Source organism: Blennius ocellaris (assembly GCF_963422515.1).
Source record: "Blennius ocellaris genome assembly, chromosome: 3".
NCBI lineage: Eukaryota > Metazoa > Chordata > Actinopteri > Blenniiformes > Blenniidae > Blennius > Blennius ocellaris.
Genome location: NC_137652.1, coordinates 25788864 through 25803843, shown reverse-complemented (window position 1 = coordinate 25803843; position 14980 = coordinate 25788864). Strand labels below are relative to the sequence as shown.

General features: G+C 46.0%; 1 protein-coding gene across 1 annotated transcript in view; it reads left to right on the top strand.

The window, feature by feature from the left end:
- The window catches only part of xylt1 (xylosyltransferase I), a gene marked incomplete at both ends in the record, with an annotated part of 92035 nt that extends 77258 nt beyond the window's left edge, over positions 1-14777 (top strand). The window contains 3 exons of the mRNA XM_080518275.1: positions 3818-4016; positions 9723-10056; positions 14455-14777. Coding sequence (XP_080374401.1) covers positions 3818-4016; positions 9723-10056; positions 14455-14777 — 856 coding nt within the window. The remainder of the gene's footprint in view (positions 1-3817; positions 4017-9722; positions 10057-14454) is intronic.
- Positions 14778-14980: the final 203 nt, after the last annotated feature.

Genomic DNA, 14980 nt, shown 5'->3' with positions numbered 1-14980 from the left:
TAATATAAGTAAAGAAATGCATCATACAATTCTAGTTTTTAACTTGTGATGCAGCGTTGTTGAAATGATGCCCTCTGGTAAATGTACATATTTACACCAGCAGCCATGCCAGACGACACGGCCACCCGAGGCGCCAAACTCCCGAGGCAGACCAGGCTGAAATCGATTTCATCCCATTGTAGATGCTACTGTTTTATTCCTCGACCTCCCATTTAGGTGACTTATTATAATAAGTACATTTTTTGCAAAATTTCGGTGACCGAGGATGAATAGCAATGCATTTCTACACATAAAGAGACATAGTTCCTTTAAAAAGGTAACGCATCATTAGTTTAAAGATTTAAGTCAACATCAGAAAACACATTCCTTTTTTAAAAAAAATGTACTCAAACGGCGGACCGCCGTCTGGAGAGACTACGTGCTCAGTCCGGGGATGGACACATCGGCACTGATGAATTCCTAGACTCTGCCCAGCACACTACTAAATTAAATTGTCAGGAATTGATTATAGAGAGATGGATGGATGGATAGATGGATAGATTATCGGGGATGACACCTCACAGTCCAAACACACACACACACACATACCCTGCTGCATTGTGGGTGTTCTGTAGGACCTTGCAGGTAAAGAAAGCATGGCTTCCGCCTGTCGAGCGTCACTCCAATCTATCCGCTGCAGCTGTTTCCATTCAAACATTTCATCTAGAGAGCAGAAGCAAGAAAAATATGTACGTGTGAGTGTTCAGGCGCGAGAAAGAAAGAGACGGTCTCAAGCAACATGGAGCCAATTCAAAACGGCTGAGAGATCAGAGGTCGCAGATTAAGCAAACAATGCGAACTACTGTGAATAGAGCGTTCATGTCGTGGTTGTGTGCCAGCCTTTGTAGTGATGCCTCGTGAGTGTTTGCATGGTTTCTGTTAACGTGTTTGCTCAAGCTGGCATTGTGGAGCAACCTTTTTTTGGTTGTTTTCTAAAAGGTCTGAGAACCTCTCAGTGTCACTTCAGCGCTTCAGTTTGTGTAAATATACATAAAGCAAAGGCATACAGATTAAAGTAAAATGTGTGTTTGAGCTGCATTAATCCTTCTGCGTCGAGCTTAAATCCTCATCTGCAAACTGGAAGTTGGGCTGAAGTTGGCAAGGTGTATCACATAAATCGGTTTTAATAGTGTTTGTGCTGAGCTTCAGTGAAGAGGTGCATTTTGTTTGAAGTTGCAGGTTTACTAATTAAACACAAACATGCGTGATCCAAAGTTAAAAGGAGGACTGAAGTTGTGAAGTCGCCCACATTTCTATTGTGATCACTGGCAAAGTCGATCACGCGAAAGGCAAACACTGCTGCAACGCAACACAGAGGCTTTGAATGGCTTCAGAGGATGTCATAAATTAACACACAATGTCACACAATGAAACCAGTCCTGCGTCCTCTGTGATGTGTTTACTCATAAGCATGAACGTCATGAATAATGCATTGCATTTTAGAATTGTCTGCGCAGTCTACAGACATAAAGTCATTAGTGGTAATCCTTTACATGTTTGTGACTTCTTTGTGAAGAGGTAAACACAAACCGTATGAGAAACACTGAGCGTTACGTAGATCAAGCGAAACAAAACAAAAAAAAAAAAAGAGAAGTCTAAATTGCTTTATGATTTTCATAATCTGGCGACACCCGGGTTTATTAGTGTGATAATTAAATATACATTGCGTGTGGCGAGCCTATCCAAAGCCTGCCTGCAGCTCTCTTATTTATGTTTTATTGATCTAAATTTTGAATCATCAAGCCGAGTAATTAAAACCAATCGCAAGCCGCAACAAAGTTCTCAGTGGGAAACATATCTTATTCATGTCGTGGTCTGATTTCTGAAGTATGCCCACATATGGCGTGTGTGTGTGTGTGTGTGTGTGTGTTTTTTGGGGGGTAATTCAGCAGGCGTGCAGGATTCAGATGTGTGGGTCAGCCTCAGTGTGAGGCGGGAGCACGAGAGAGGAAAAGGACACAGGGAGCGATTTGGCTCTTTTAGCAGCCTGCTGTGACTCAATTGGAGAGACTGTTGAGTCAAAAGGCTGAATGGGGCTTCTGTGCAGGCGACGCCCCGGCCCCTTCACTCCGCCAGCCACATCTCTTTTAGGGGGAAAATGGAGCTTTTTGGGGTGCATGAAAGCCAAGAGACCATGACCGAAAGAGAGAGAGATGAAAGAAGAAGAAGAAGAAGAAGAGGGGAGCAAAGCGGAAGAGGCAGGTGGGGAGGTGGAAGAAAAGAAAAAAAGCGATGAGGATGGGGGAAAGAGTGAGCAGGCGAAGAGGGAGGGAGCAGTGCTATCCTTGCGGGGGTAAATATTTGCTGTTCTGCTTGTCAGGGTAGCATTTACCAGGACGGGTTGACTCCTGGTCCTTTAGTGGAATACTGATGAGGCTGTGGGCACGAGGGAGAAACAGTGAGTATGTGTGTAGAGAGAGAGAGAGAGAGAGAGAGAGAGAGAGAGAGAGAGAAAATAGAGTTTAAGGAAGCAGAGGGATGGGAGATCTGGGCAAGACAGAGTCAGGATGTGTCCAGAGAGCAGCTGTGTTGTGTTCCCCAGCAGTTCCCACCCGGGCCCCTTTTTTGTTTTTCCAGAAGTCACTCCGGCTGGCTGCCCCGCGGGCCGACCCTCTGCCACGTCGTGAGCGACACGCAAATAAACAACAGACAAATCAGGAGGGCAAGACCTTCACTGGGCGACCCAGTTCAACTTTGTTCAGCAGAGTCTCAGTGGGTTCTGCCGGGTGTTTTTTTTTTCCGAGGGTGTGTTCAGAAGTCTGAGGCCTCGTTGAAATGACAACACTTTCGAATGAATACACAATGTTTTGGAAAACGCCTCTGAGGGTGGGACTTTCTGGCAACGCTCCAACTCCGTCGTCACGAAAACGGAAAATTCAGGAAAAGCATTCAGGCTCCATGTTGACAGCGTAAAACACCACGGCCATGATGAATAGTTCTTCTGCACATGCTCAGTAGATTGTCAATAAGAACAAGTACCTGTTCCGCGCCAAAACAGTGATAATGAGTCAAAACAAGACAATTTAATTATTTACAATTGGATTTAGGGGCAAAATATTTAATTACCAGATTTTTCTGTGTGATGTAATATTTTTCCAATATTTCCGTGTAAATGTAAAACTTCTATGAAACGAAAATGCAAACACGATGCGTTTTCACTTGAAGCGTTGTCATGTACCAAGTTATCCAAATCAATACACCCAAAGAATATTCTGTGATATTGGGAACGCTGCCGTCCCTTCTGTGACTTCCTCAATCACCGTTTTCACTCCAGAACTCGATCCCATGTTGAAACAACATACAGCGTTAGTTAGTATTGACAGGATGTGTTATTCACCTAATTAAATGTTCGCCAGTCCATAACGTTATCTTTGATCTCATTTAATCATTATGTACAGACTTAAAGAGTGTGGGGGGGGGGGGGGGGGGAAACGCAACAACGCACAAACGTGGGCACACAGCAGCTCAGCTGCAGCACTTTAGGAGCATTATCTGCATAGTCGACACATGTCTTCAACCAATTGGATTTCTGTTAAAGGTCATTGAATTAATGTCCGCCGTGTCACACAATCACAGAACACATTGACTCTGCGCTAACCTTCGCTGCAAGAACACATTAGCATCCAGCCGCATTAGCATGTCCAAGGCTGTTTCCCTGCAGGCGACTTATCCGGATGAATCTCGGGTGTTCAGCCACACGAAAAGCCGCACGTTAGGTTGGTCGGCAGGTGTCAGGTGTGCTAATGGCCCTCACTTATCCTCCTCCACACTCTGCCAGGTACTTCCCCATGGGGCACCCGGTGTCCGTGCACCTCTACTTCCAGTCGGACCAGTTCCAGGGCTACCTGGTCAGGCACCACGCCACCAACCTGGCGACCAGCAAGCTGGAGATCATGGAGACGTGGGTGGCCCCCAAGAAGAACTTCAAGCTGACCACCCCTCCCACCAGCACCTTCAGCAGGTTGCAGTTCGCGGAGGTGAGTCAGCGCGTCCCTCTGTGCGCCTCTGCATTGCTTTTAAATTTGCATTTAAGTCGCTTGTTTTGGCATGAGTCACAAAACCTTCAGTCAGCCATTGCCGGTGTCAGAAAATGAGTTCCATTAAAAACTGTGAGCGACACACAGGAAAAACACGCTCTTCGGCATGTAATTAGAGGTGAGATATACAGCTCATTGCCATGGTGACCTCATATTCATTGCTGTGGCGCCCTTGCCAAGACTCATAGCGGCACATCTCCACACAATTAAAGTGGTGCCTGTAATGGCCTTGTAAAATGTAAATTGATTGAATTCATCCAAGTTTACAGGGATGAGCGCTTCATGTGCTGCTTATTTGTTGTTTCCTAATAGAACGTCTTCTCACCTTCACACTGGAATGCCTCCCCTGATTGTCTTGTTATGTTAATCTGTGTTACTGTTTACCACAACGCCTGTTTAGGATACAGCCGCCCAGCTGTGATGTGACAGCCACAGAGTGTCTTAAAAAAAAAAAAAATGGAAAAAGAAGGGCAAAAATTAACTGAGTGAATGTAAATTGACCTTTTCCTCTGCCTTATCATGCGCGGCTTCCATTCGAGCTGAAATGTCAACAAATTTGTGACTGCGTTTGTTTATCCACGTGGTCAAACACACACAATGTGGACACACCTTGACCCCATCTGACCTTTTCCTGGCGGCGCGGGAGTGGACTCAAAAGAAATCCTCGACACCCAGCTGCCGTGCGGCTCCCGCTCGCTAAGCCCTGTTTGTGTGTGTAGCTTATGAAACCCTGAGTGACAGAGAAGTGATGTGAGCTGCGGCTTTTATCGGGATGCTCAGTCTGAGAAAGCGTTTACTGTCGGGCACCGTGGCGTGGCTGTCAGTCAGTCAGTTTGTCCACGTGTCATTCAAAACGTCCGCAGAAAAGAGCTTCAAGAGGACGGGCCGGCGCGGCACCGGCAGCTTTGTGCTTTTTGTCAACTTTGCAGATATGGACCATTATGCTCCGGCTATATGCTGGAGTTTGCTTGATAAACCATATGGTGGGCTTAACAATGTGTTCCCTGTCCTCCTTTAGATATAAAGAAAGACAGATATGTCTCTCTTTATACTCCCCTGTTGCTGCTTCTCAGCCGCCTTTATGGGGCCTTTTACAGCATGATTTAGTACGGGGCCACTTAATGCCAGCACAGTTAAAATTAGTATTTCACCTCAAGTCAGATTTGACATTGAGAGCTATATTATGTTCTGCTGGATAAATCTTATACAGGAGAATGACTGACTTTGACTGATGCTTTAGTCCTCGTATATACCATCACAGTTTACACACACATGCTCGAAGGAAAGAATAACAGCAACACATCACACTGATGTGTAATTCTCTACAACCGATCCACAAAATACAGGCTGAAAAATGTATGTGTCTTACAAATCTCTGCAAACTGGTTTCAATCATTTCAGAGTTGCTTGTCATTTTTGTCTACACTCGCTATTTATACAGGGAAATGTGAACTAAATGTCATAAATAGCATAATAGCACCTGTATACATAGACATAGACATAGTCAGAGACATCAATGGCCAGGTTCAACTTTTAGAAATGGTTTCATTTGGGTCTGAGATGTTTAGGATTGACCTTTATGTAAACACTTTTGACTTGTTTCACTCCGGGCATTTACCTGAAATGAATTGAAAATAGAGTCTGAATTGTGGCTGAATTGGTGATTTAGCAGCCTCCAATCTCTTCTCCATCTTCTCCACCCACAAATAAAATTACCAAGAAGCATTGTCACGATAATGAAATACCAAATTTGATGTTAATAATATACAGATAATTAAAACAAATTGGGATAAAAATTGAGAACGGCACTTATTTGCTTATAACGGTGGTGAAAATCAAACGTTCACTGTCGCATTAACTGTGCAAGAAAATGAAGAAACCTAGAAGGTGGTCAATCAAAAACCTTTCATAAATTCAAGAATTTAGAATGTCTTCTTTGATCAAGTCAGACTGTGTACCTTCAAAGAGTCGAGTCTATAAGAAGAAAAACGGCAGAACTTCATTTACAGCAGCTTTCATACATCAAATCAAAGGGATTCAGCAGGAAGGAGATAAAAGAGGCCAAAACAGAAATACACTGTACATAAACAGCAAATGCAACTTTTTTTATCAAAAATAAAAAGAATGCTTTCCTAAATAAATCTGTTGTTTAAAAAAAAAAAAATAAGAATTATGTTAGTTAGCACAGAGAGAGAACTAATGTCTCTGTTATATGCAGATAAAATGATGGATGCAGGTCAATATTCACTCTTTCAAACATTTTCTATTCATGTGTGTTTTTAAGCATCACACCAAACCCTCCTCGCGCCTCATCTTCATCTGCTTTAGTATCATCACGGTGCCTCAGTGGTGTCAGAGTTTCCCAGGAGACTCTGCTGGGGCTTCTGGTGAACACCTGTATTTAATTGCCCTCACGTCTCTTTAAAAAAAAAAAAAAAAGTGCCACCGTTAGTGGTAGAAAGGAGCCTGGAGGGGCTTTAAGCAGGGCCAGATGTAGAGCAGGACTGTCTGTGTGCCCTCGCCGGATCAAACTGGCCGGCCTTATTTAATGGGAGTGTCAGACTGTAGGCGCCAGTGAGCTCACGACGTGGAGCAAAGGTTTGCGGGGTCGCCAGGTCAGTGAGAAGAAATTGAATAGAGCTGGATTATGAGATGGGAGTGTTTTATGTTTTCTATTAGGTCAAGCGTGGAATTGAGCAGGAGATGAAACAAGTAAAAGAGGCTATAAAAACGAATGGTGGAACGTACGATATGTGGAGATACAAGGAAAGAAAAAAAAAATGCTAATGTATAATGCATGAGTCATTATCAGATCAGGGGCTTTTCTTTCCATTTGTAAGACAATAAATGAGGGTTAAGTCTCTTAAAATTAGCGATGGCTGTAAGTAATTGCCTGCTACGAACGCAAAATCTGAATAATTGGTCCAAGTGAGTGGAAAGCGGGTGTAAACAGAGTGCGAGACCTGTCGAGTAATGGAGTAACTGGTGAAAGCAGGTAGAGGTTGCCAGATCAGCGCTGGTTCCGCAGAAGCACGTCCTTCGCAGCGCAGCCAGCAGCAAAAGAAGGTCACGAGCCTCCGACTTGGTGAGCAGTCGTAAGACTTGATTGGGTATTGGGTCTTAAGCCAAAGCTTATAGGGTGAAATCAGCAAGGGCCAGGTTGGGTGTGGAGGTCAACGTAAGCTATAGGCTGAAATGGGCCAGAAGTTAATCCCTGTTTGACCTACTTTCAAACTGGAAGAAAGAGTTTCTTGCTACTAGTGGCTTTGCCTATTATCTAGTGGTGCACCTTGAGTTTAATCACCATGACAGAGACTCTCCAGTCCCTGAAAATTCAAGAACTGTATTTAACTAACTTTTAGTAATGCCATGTACAGTATTTGTGTGGGCGAAGAGCTGCGAGCTCTCTGGTCAAATACACAACAGGTCAATTTACACTATGCAAATGTGGTGTGTGTGTGTGTGTGTGTGTGTGTGTGTGTGTGTGTGTGTGTGTGTGTGTGTGTGTGTGTGTGTGTGTGTGTGTGTGTGTGTGTGTGTGTGTGTGTGTGTGTGTGTGTGTGTGTGTGTGTGTGTGTGTGTGTGTGTGTGTTTTTAATGCTTGTGGAAGAAATTACCTTCTATCCAGCACCTCTATAGTAACAAGATGGAGCTGGGGCATAAGGCGGACAGCCAGTCCAGCAGGTTGCGTGTGCACCTTATTAACCTGCCGGCAGAGGAAAGCCTGAGCAGTCAAGACGAGGAGGACTCGTCTAGCCAGGAACTGGAAAAAAAAAAAAAAAAATGAAAATATTAAAGGTGCAAGTTAGACTGCAGCACCAGCTGCGCGTAATTTATACTGCACTTATTTGATGCTTGTTGCTGAATAAACTAGAGGCAAGAAGCAGAAGCAGAGCCTCCAGGGGTTCCCTGCTACCCACAACTTGTGAACATTGTCAGACTCTCCCTCTCACAACTCCCTGGTTTAGTCAGACATCTGCTGCATCTCCTCGTGGAATACGATGAGGTTCCTCCGTCGATAACCCCCTTCGTCTGTCTTCTTCCTGGTCCTGAGAAGGAGAACGCTGCCAATCAATCGGCGCTGCACAGTGTGCCAGCACGTCAGCCTCGGATAGAGTAATGAGCTGCAGAGGTGCCAGAGAGAGTTGATTAGTGATGTAAAGAGAAAGGAGCCGAGGTCTGAGGGGCAAGAATGGCAGAGGTCAGGCTAATAATGGAGACGGGCGCGCGAGGCGTCTTAAACACGAGACCCGCACTTCTTCCCCGTGTGTCTCATTTATGCCGGCAGAGTCTATTTATACTATGCATCACAACGTTGAGCTCTTAACAGTCCGTAAAAAACCCAGTCGGTTCCAGTCAGCCATTGATCGTCCGGCCGGGTGAGGCCGTGTTAATCAGCTCCCATCGTCAGGATGAGCGCTTCCTCCAGCCGCCATCCTTCTCACGTTTCTGCCAACACCCCAGACATTTCTTTACTGTCGGTGTGTGTGTGTGTGTGTGTGTGCGTGTGTGTGTGTGTGTGCTGCCTCTCTCTCCATCGCTCTGCCATCCTCATCAATCTCGGTTGCTCGGTTGCGTTCATTTTGCAGATCACACGGTTTCGCAGTCCAGCACAACAAAGATATTACAATTAAACAATTACACCCCCCCCCCCCCCCACCCCCCCCTGTTGTCCTCTGTTTTCTCGCTCCGTTTGCATTCCACCTCACTTCGCCCGTCTTTGTAACTGTGCTTGAAGCACAAGTAAAATAATATAAGCAGCAACCTGCGAACACGTGTACGCTAAATGTTAATTATGTAAGCTTGCTGGATGTAATAATCTTAAAGTGGCTCATTGTTGCACTGGCAGCCCTCCAGCGTGTCGCAGGCTGGCACCTGCTTCCATGTTCTGCAGCCGGAGGCACTGCACGTCCCATAATTCAGAAAAAGATATATTTGACTTACTGCTGCTATCTGTTACGTTTTTATATTCGGTTTATTTATCTGAAAATTGTCACAGGGAAGGCGCCGTCGCTCAGCCTTCATAGAGGCATTAAAACTCCCCTTTTTTTTTTTTTTAAACGGGACTCTCCTCCAAAATCTCTTCTTTTTTTCTGTCACAAGTTGCTGGTGGTTGTGCCTGCACATAATCAGAAGCTTCCGTTTTGTTTTTTGTTGTTGTTGTGTTTGTTTGTTTTTTCCTGTGCTGATGTCAGCCTGTAATCTCCCCTGTACTTTCTGTTCAGGACAAATGTTGTTCACCCTGGACCCTGGTGCACATTGCATTCCCTCTCTCTCTCTCCCTTTCTCTCTCTCTCTCTCTCTCTCTCTCTCCTGCATTTGATCTCGGCCCCTCTGGGACGGGGTTGGGATGTAATCATACGCCTGCCTCCTCAGCCTGCCTCCCATATGGCGCTGCGTGATGAAAAATACATGCCCAAGATTGCTTCCCAAGATAATTGAGAGCAGATATTGGTTATCGTAATACTTTGGTTTAATGGCGACGCCTTGCACACGGTGTGTTTCTCCCTCATTATCGCCGTGCAGTGTCAACACACGTGCCGTCTCGCACAGTTGTTTCGCTGCTCGTCTCTATTCTTACCCCATTCTGTCACTCACTCTCTCTCTCTCTCTCCCCCTCCTCCCTCCTTTCCTCTCCTTCGCCAGATCGGCACAGAGTGGGACGCCAAAGAGCGCATGTTCAGAAACTTTGGCGGTCTGCTGGGCCCCATGGACGAGACCGTGGGCATGCAGAAGTGGACCAAAGGGCCCAACGTCACCGTCACCGTCGTGTGGATCGACCCCACCAACGTCATCGCCGCCACCTACGACATCCTGATAGACGCCGGCGCGGAGTACACCCACTATCGCCCGCCGCTCAACCAGCCCCTGCGACCGGGCGTGTGGAGCGTCCGCATCCTGCACCACTGGAGCCCCGTGGCGGAGATGCGCTTCCTGATTGCCCCATTAGCTTACAACAAGCGCCAGCCCATACGACAAGGTGAGAGCATGAAAGTGGCCTCTGTGGCTGTAATGAGGCTTATTTGTAACAAGCGCTTGCCGTTTGTTTCAGTTTTAGCATAACACAAAATTACTATTGATTGTGTGATTTGAAACAAATAGCCTTTTTGCGGGACTTACTGCACGGCCGTGCGGTTCCTCAACCAGAGGTGATCGTTCATTAAAACGGCGCCCGGGGAGCGGGGGGGGGGAGTTATTTGAACTGCCTCACGTCGAGGCTCCGCCGGAGCCCGGCACTGCGTTTCTTGAAGACTTTCAAAGCGCAGTCTGACGTTGCTGCACGGTTTGCGAGCCTGACTTGGCGTTCAGTAACTCACAGAGGTGAAAAGTAAGTGCTTCTCACTGCAGCACTGCACTGAAGCGCAACGTTAAAACGCTGTATTTTCACCTTATCTTTCACTCTTCCTCCACCACATCTCAGGATTAAAACAGTCGCTATAGTCTCACTAACAATATACGTATGTTGTCACTGAGTCTTAACTGTAATTAGCCCTCATATTCATGTTGTTTCACCTCCGGCAGGATTTAACACGCATGTACTTCCTGCTATCGTGACTTATAATGATTTATGATAACGGAAGAGTTCAAAAACTGCCAAAAAGAACAGAAATAGCGCTTTCCATCTTCTATTCCACTTTATACCGGCTAATTGTAGGTGAGGGCAGGATACACGCTGACAGTCAACCAATCACACACACACACACCTTGGGGCATAAGGTCACCGATTACTGCATCACATGCATGTTTTTCGACTGTGGGAAGAAACCGAAGTAACCGGAAGAAACTCCTGCACAGGGAGAGAACATGCAAACTGCACCCAGAAAAGCCCCAGCCGTATTGAAACCACTGCTCCACTGTGTGTCACACATGAGCCTCTTAAAGACACAGTTACACTGAATAACCAGATATTAGAAGCTGAAGTTATCAACAATTCTACTGCCAAAAAACTAAAATCAGCCTGAAAGTAAAAATCGTCGTTTTGACTAGTCGAAAAGTGAAATAAGTTTTATCCTCCTCTGCTTTTATTGTCTCTGTACATAAAGCACTGACTCAAAATACATTCATGATTAGTTTGTCATTTCAGTATTTCAGCACTTTCATTTCCCCTTGGCAACAACTTTGTGTCACAGACACGACATTTGTTTGATTGCTGATTTCCAAAACAAGCACACACACACACACACACACATACGCACACACGCGCACACAACCTTGTATTTTCTGCGATGCCCTTTCTAATCAAGCCTCTGGGCCTCTGCAGACCCTGGTTATTTGTCATCAAGTCACCCTTAATAACCCGACGAGCTGCTCATACATACTAAGCAGAGTGTTAAACAGCAGCACACTTTGCGCTCCAAAAACAATGACACAATTAAATCAATCAGTCACCATGGGTAAGGGGCAAGACGGCGTTGTTCTAATCCATAAACAGCCAGTTTGCTCCCAAAGTCACAGGAGAGACGAGACGCCAGTTTCCCAGTTTAATAATCTCCGCGAGTCGTTTTAATGATGAAGAGAAACAACACATAAAGCTCGGGCTTGTGTCTTTTACCTGCGTCTCGCCGGCTCGGCGGCGTGTCAAAGCGTGTTAAACAGCAGCCGCTGGTTTATGGCTCTTTAAGTTTTGTTTGCATTATGCAGTCACGGTCTGGCTTCCTATTGATGTCTGCGTGGAGATGCTTCCCTTTGCCAGCGCAATATATTGTCCATAATAAAGAGCCGTCCTCCAGTTATATACTGTAACCGTAACCTCTGTCCGATACATTAGAGCTTTGTCAATACGGTCCATCCATCTGTTGGTACGGTCGACGGTTGCAGCTCACGTCGAGGACTTAACATGTCTTCCTCTTTGACGGCAATCTCATTTTAGTCCAGGAGACACATATAACCCGCTTTCTCCTTTAGTTAGCCTAATCTGTGAAATGTTACCATAACACTCTTTGGACAGTTCAGAGTATTCTTCTTCATTCCATATTTTGTGTGCTGCCTCTTTAAGAGGCAAGAGGCACAACTTTCATAAAAAATGTATATTGGCCAGTCAACGTGAATGGGAATTTGGTGAAACACACAACATGGACGGGATACTGTTAGTTGTTGCAGTAATATTACAGCTGCATATCGGTTGAATAACAATGCAAAAATCTTAGAATAGGTTGACATGCAGAAGGGGGATGCTGAAAACTCACAGTTCAGTTAGTTTACAACAATACATTTTTCAGCCCCCAATTATCACTTTATAAAACATTTACATTTAGTTAAATACCAACACGGAAGATTGTAAATGAAAATGCATCTGTTAAGTGTTAAAAAATATTCATGGTTATGTTATTTGAAGTGTTCTCATTTTGCGAGATCTTGTCGATACAGAGAGCATTCAGTCTTGAACTATCCCAGGGCTGATAATCCAGAATCAGCAGCAACCCAAAGCACAACTAAAAAGCATATAATTTAATTGTGTGAATAAGTACATGAAGAAAACCACACATGTACACACAGTGCTTTCTCATTATGAGGTGACTGGGCTAACCACTACACCACTTTTGTTCTACGAAAGTCACATTCTCATGTTTCACACCTTTTTATTTGTAAAAAAAAAAAAAAGAGAGAGAGATTGAAAATTATCTGCTCTACTGAGTTCCCGGCTTCTTCTGTATTAAAAGTGGAAATGATAGTTATTACATAATAACCTTGTGTATATGCTCGGTTTGACGTGCGCCTCTTGTAATGTGCGCTTTGGTCTGTGCTGTTCCATCCGCCCGCCTATAATTTACCGCCATGTCTGGCACCAGGTTTCCCTCCTACATGCAGTGCCAGTAAAACTTTATGATGTGGCCTTCCACGTGCAGTCTCACACACACACAGAGAGAGAGAGAGAGAGAGAGAGAGAGAAAGAGAGAGAGAGAGAGAGAGAGAGAGAGAAATGACGCCACATTTTTGATACATAAGCACCAGAACGGCACACATGCATGACTTCATAGCACGGGGAGCGACGGCGGTGCTGGCGGGGGCAGGCGACCGCCCTCGGTCGGTGTCGGAATCCATTTCTGTGTCACCAGTGTGTGAAAAGCGCTGATGTCTGCTCACATCTGGGTGAGAGGGAGCTTGTACTCCACAGACGCACTGAGAAGCGACGGCTCGGGCCTCGGTTAGGGAACCCGTGAGGAATTTGTAGCGTCGCTGAGGCTCAGGGAGGAGAAGGTGCTTCAAGGAGAAGTTGTGTGTGTGTGTGTGTGTGTGTGTGTGTGTGTGTGTGTGTGTGTGTGTGTGTGTGTGTGTGTGTGTGTGTGTGTGTGTGTGTGTGTGTGTGCGTGCGTGCGTGCGTGCGTGCGTGCGTGCGTGCGTGCGTGCGTGCGTGCGTGCGTGCGTGCGTGCGTGTGTGTGTTTGCCGTCTTCCTTTCAGGCCGCGGCCGTCATGGGAAGAAAGACTGAGGGCACGTCCCGAATATTTCTCACCGTTTCTGAACAAACGGCTCGACATGCCGAGTCAAAGAAGAGGATTTACATTCTGTACAAATCAATCCCAGAACAATAACAGCGAAAATATTATATCAGATATGAGAACCTCTGTTCATTCTCAGTTTACCTTTTGATTTCAGTCACGTCTCAATTTTTGTAAATCAACGACAGTTTTTTGACAATGATAAAGTGAATTATTGCTGGAATGCCTTCAGTTTGAGCAGTAAAGTGTTATTAACTGATCATGTAGTTACTGTACATGAAAACCGTTGTGGAGCTGCTGTCTCTCTGTATCCAGCTCCCTTTGCTGTGCTGTTTACACGACAACGGTGCTCGGAGCCGTTGAAGACGCATCTTTTTGAAAATGTTGCCGTCGTAGATAGATAGAAATATGTTGAAAGCCATTATATTCACCAAAATCACACAGGTTGGATTCATTATTCTCACTGTATCTGTAAATGACTGGCCGCATGCTGAACTGCTCCTCTCCTGGCAGTGAACTACATACAACATAGTTAAACTCCTCAATCAGCTGAGGCGTCATCACCAATCTCTACGGTTAGCATAACAATCGCATTGCGTGTTGTACAATAATAGATTTGCAAATAATCTGCCGGTCGTTTTGCTCTCGTGAAGGCAAATGCACCCAGATGTGTGTGAGTTACTTTGCAGATCTGTCAGATGTGCTCGTCAGCGTTAACAGATCAGGTTTTCACACGTGTGCGCCTGAAATATCTTTTTTATCCATGCAAAGCTCCAGTATGTCACACCTGAAGCGCACAGGATCAAGACAACCGAAAGCAACAAGCTGTGTTTTTCCTTTTAATAACTTCGTCACTTCACAGCTTTTTAAAGACTCCGAACACTCTCGACTCACTGTCTTTTCCCCTCCTCTTCACTCCTCTTCCCACGTTTCCCCCAGACGACACTCTGAAGCTCCACAACGGGCCGGCGAAGAACAGCTACATGGAGCAGAGTTTCCACGGCCTCAACCCGGTGCTCAACATCCCCGTCAGCCTGGGCTATGTGGAGCAGGCCAAGAGGAACGCGGCGCTGACCGGCGCGGAGCTCGAGCGCTGGCTGGACGGCCTGGTGGGCGAGCTGTGGGAGGCGGCGGACGTCTGCGCCGTCGGCCCCACCGCCTGCCCCGTCATGCAGGCCTGCCCCAAGAACCCCTGGAGCTCCCTGAGCCCCGACCCCAAATCCCAAGTGGGCGTGCCACGTGTCGACGGCCGCATCAGGTAGCAGCGAGGCCTCCAGCTGGACAGGAGGCCGCGGCACTGTGGCACGTTATTTATTTGAGCTGGCGAAGGGCGGAGGGTGGGGTGGGGGCGGGGGGTGGGGGGTTTCCTCTTCAAAACAAAGTATAAGGTGGATTTCCTTTAAGACCCCTGGTGAGGGTTCCTGGATGGAAAGCAAGGAGGAGTCACCCCCCCCTCTCCTCACCC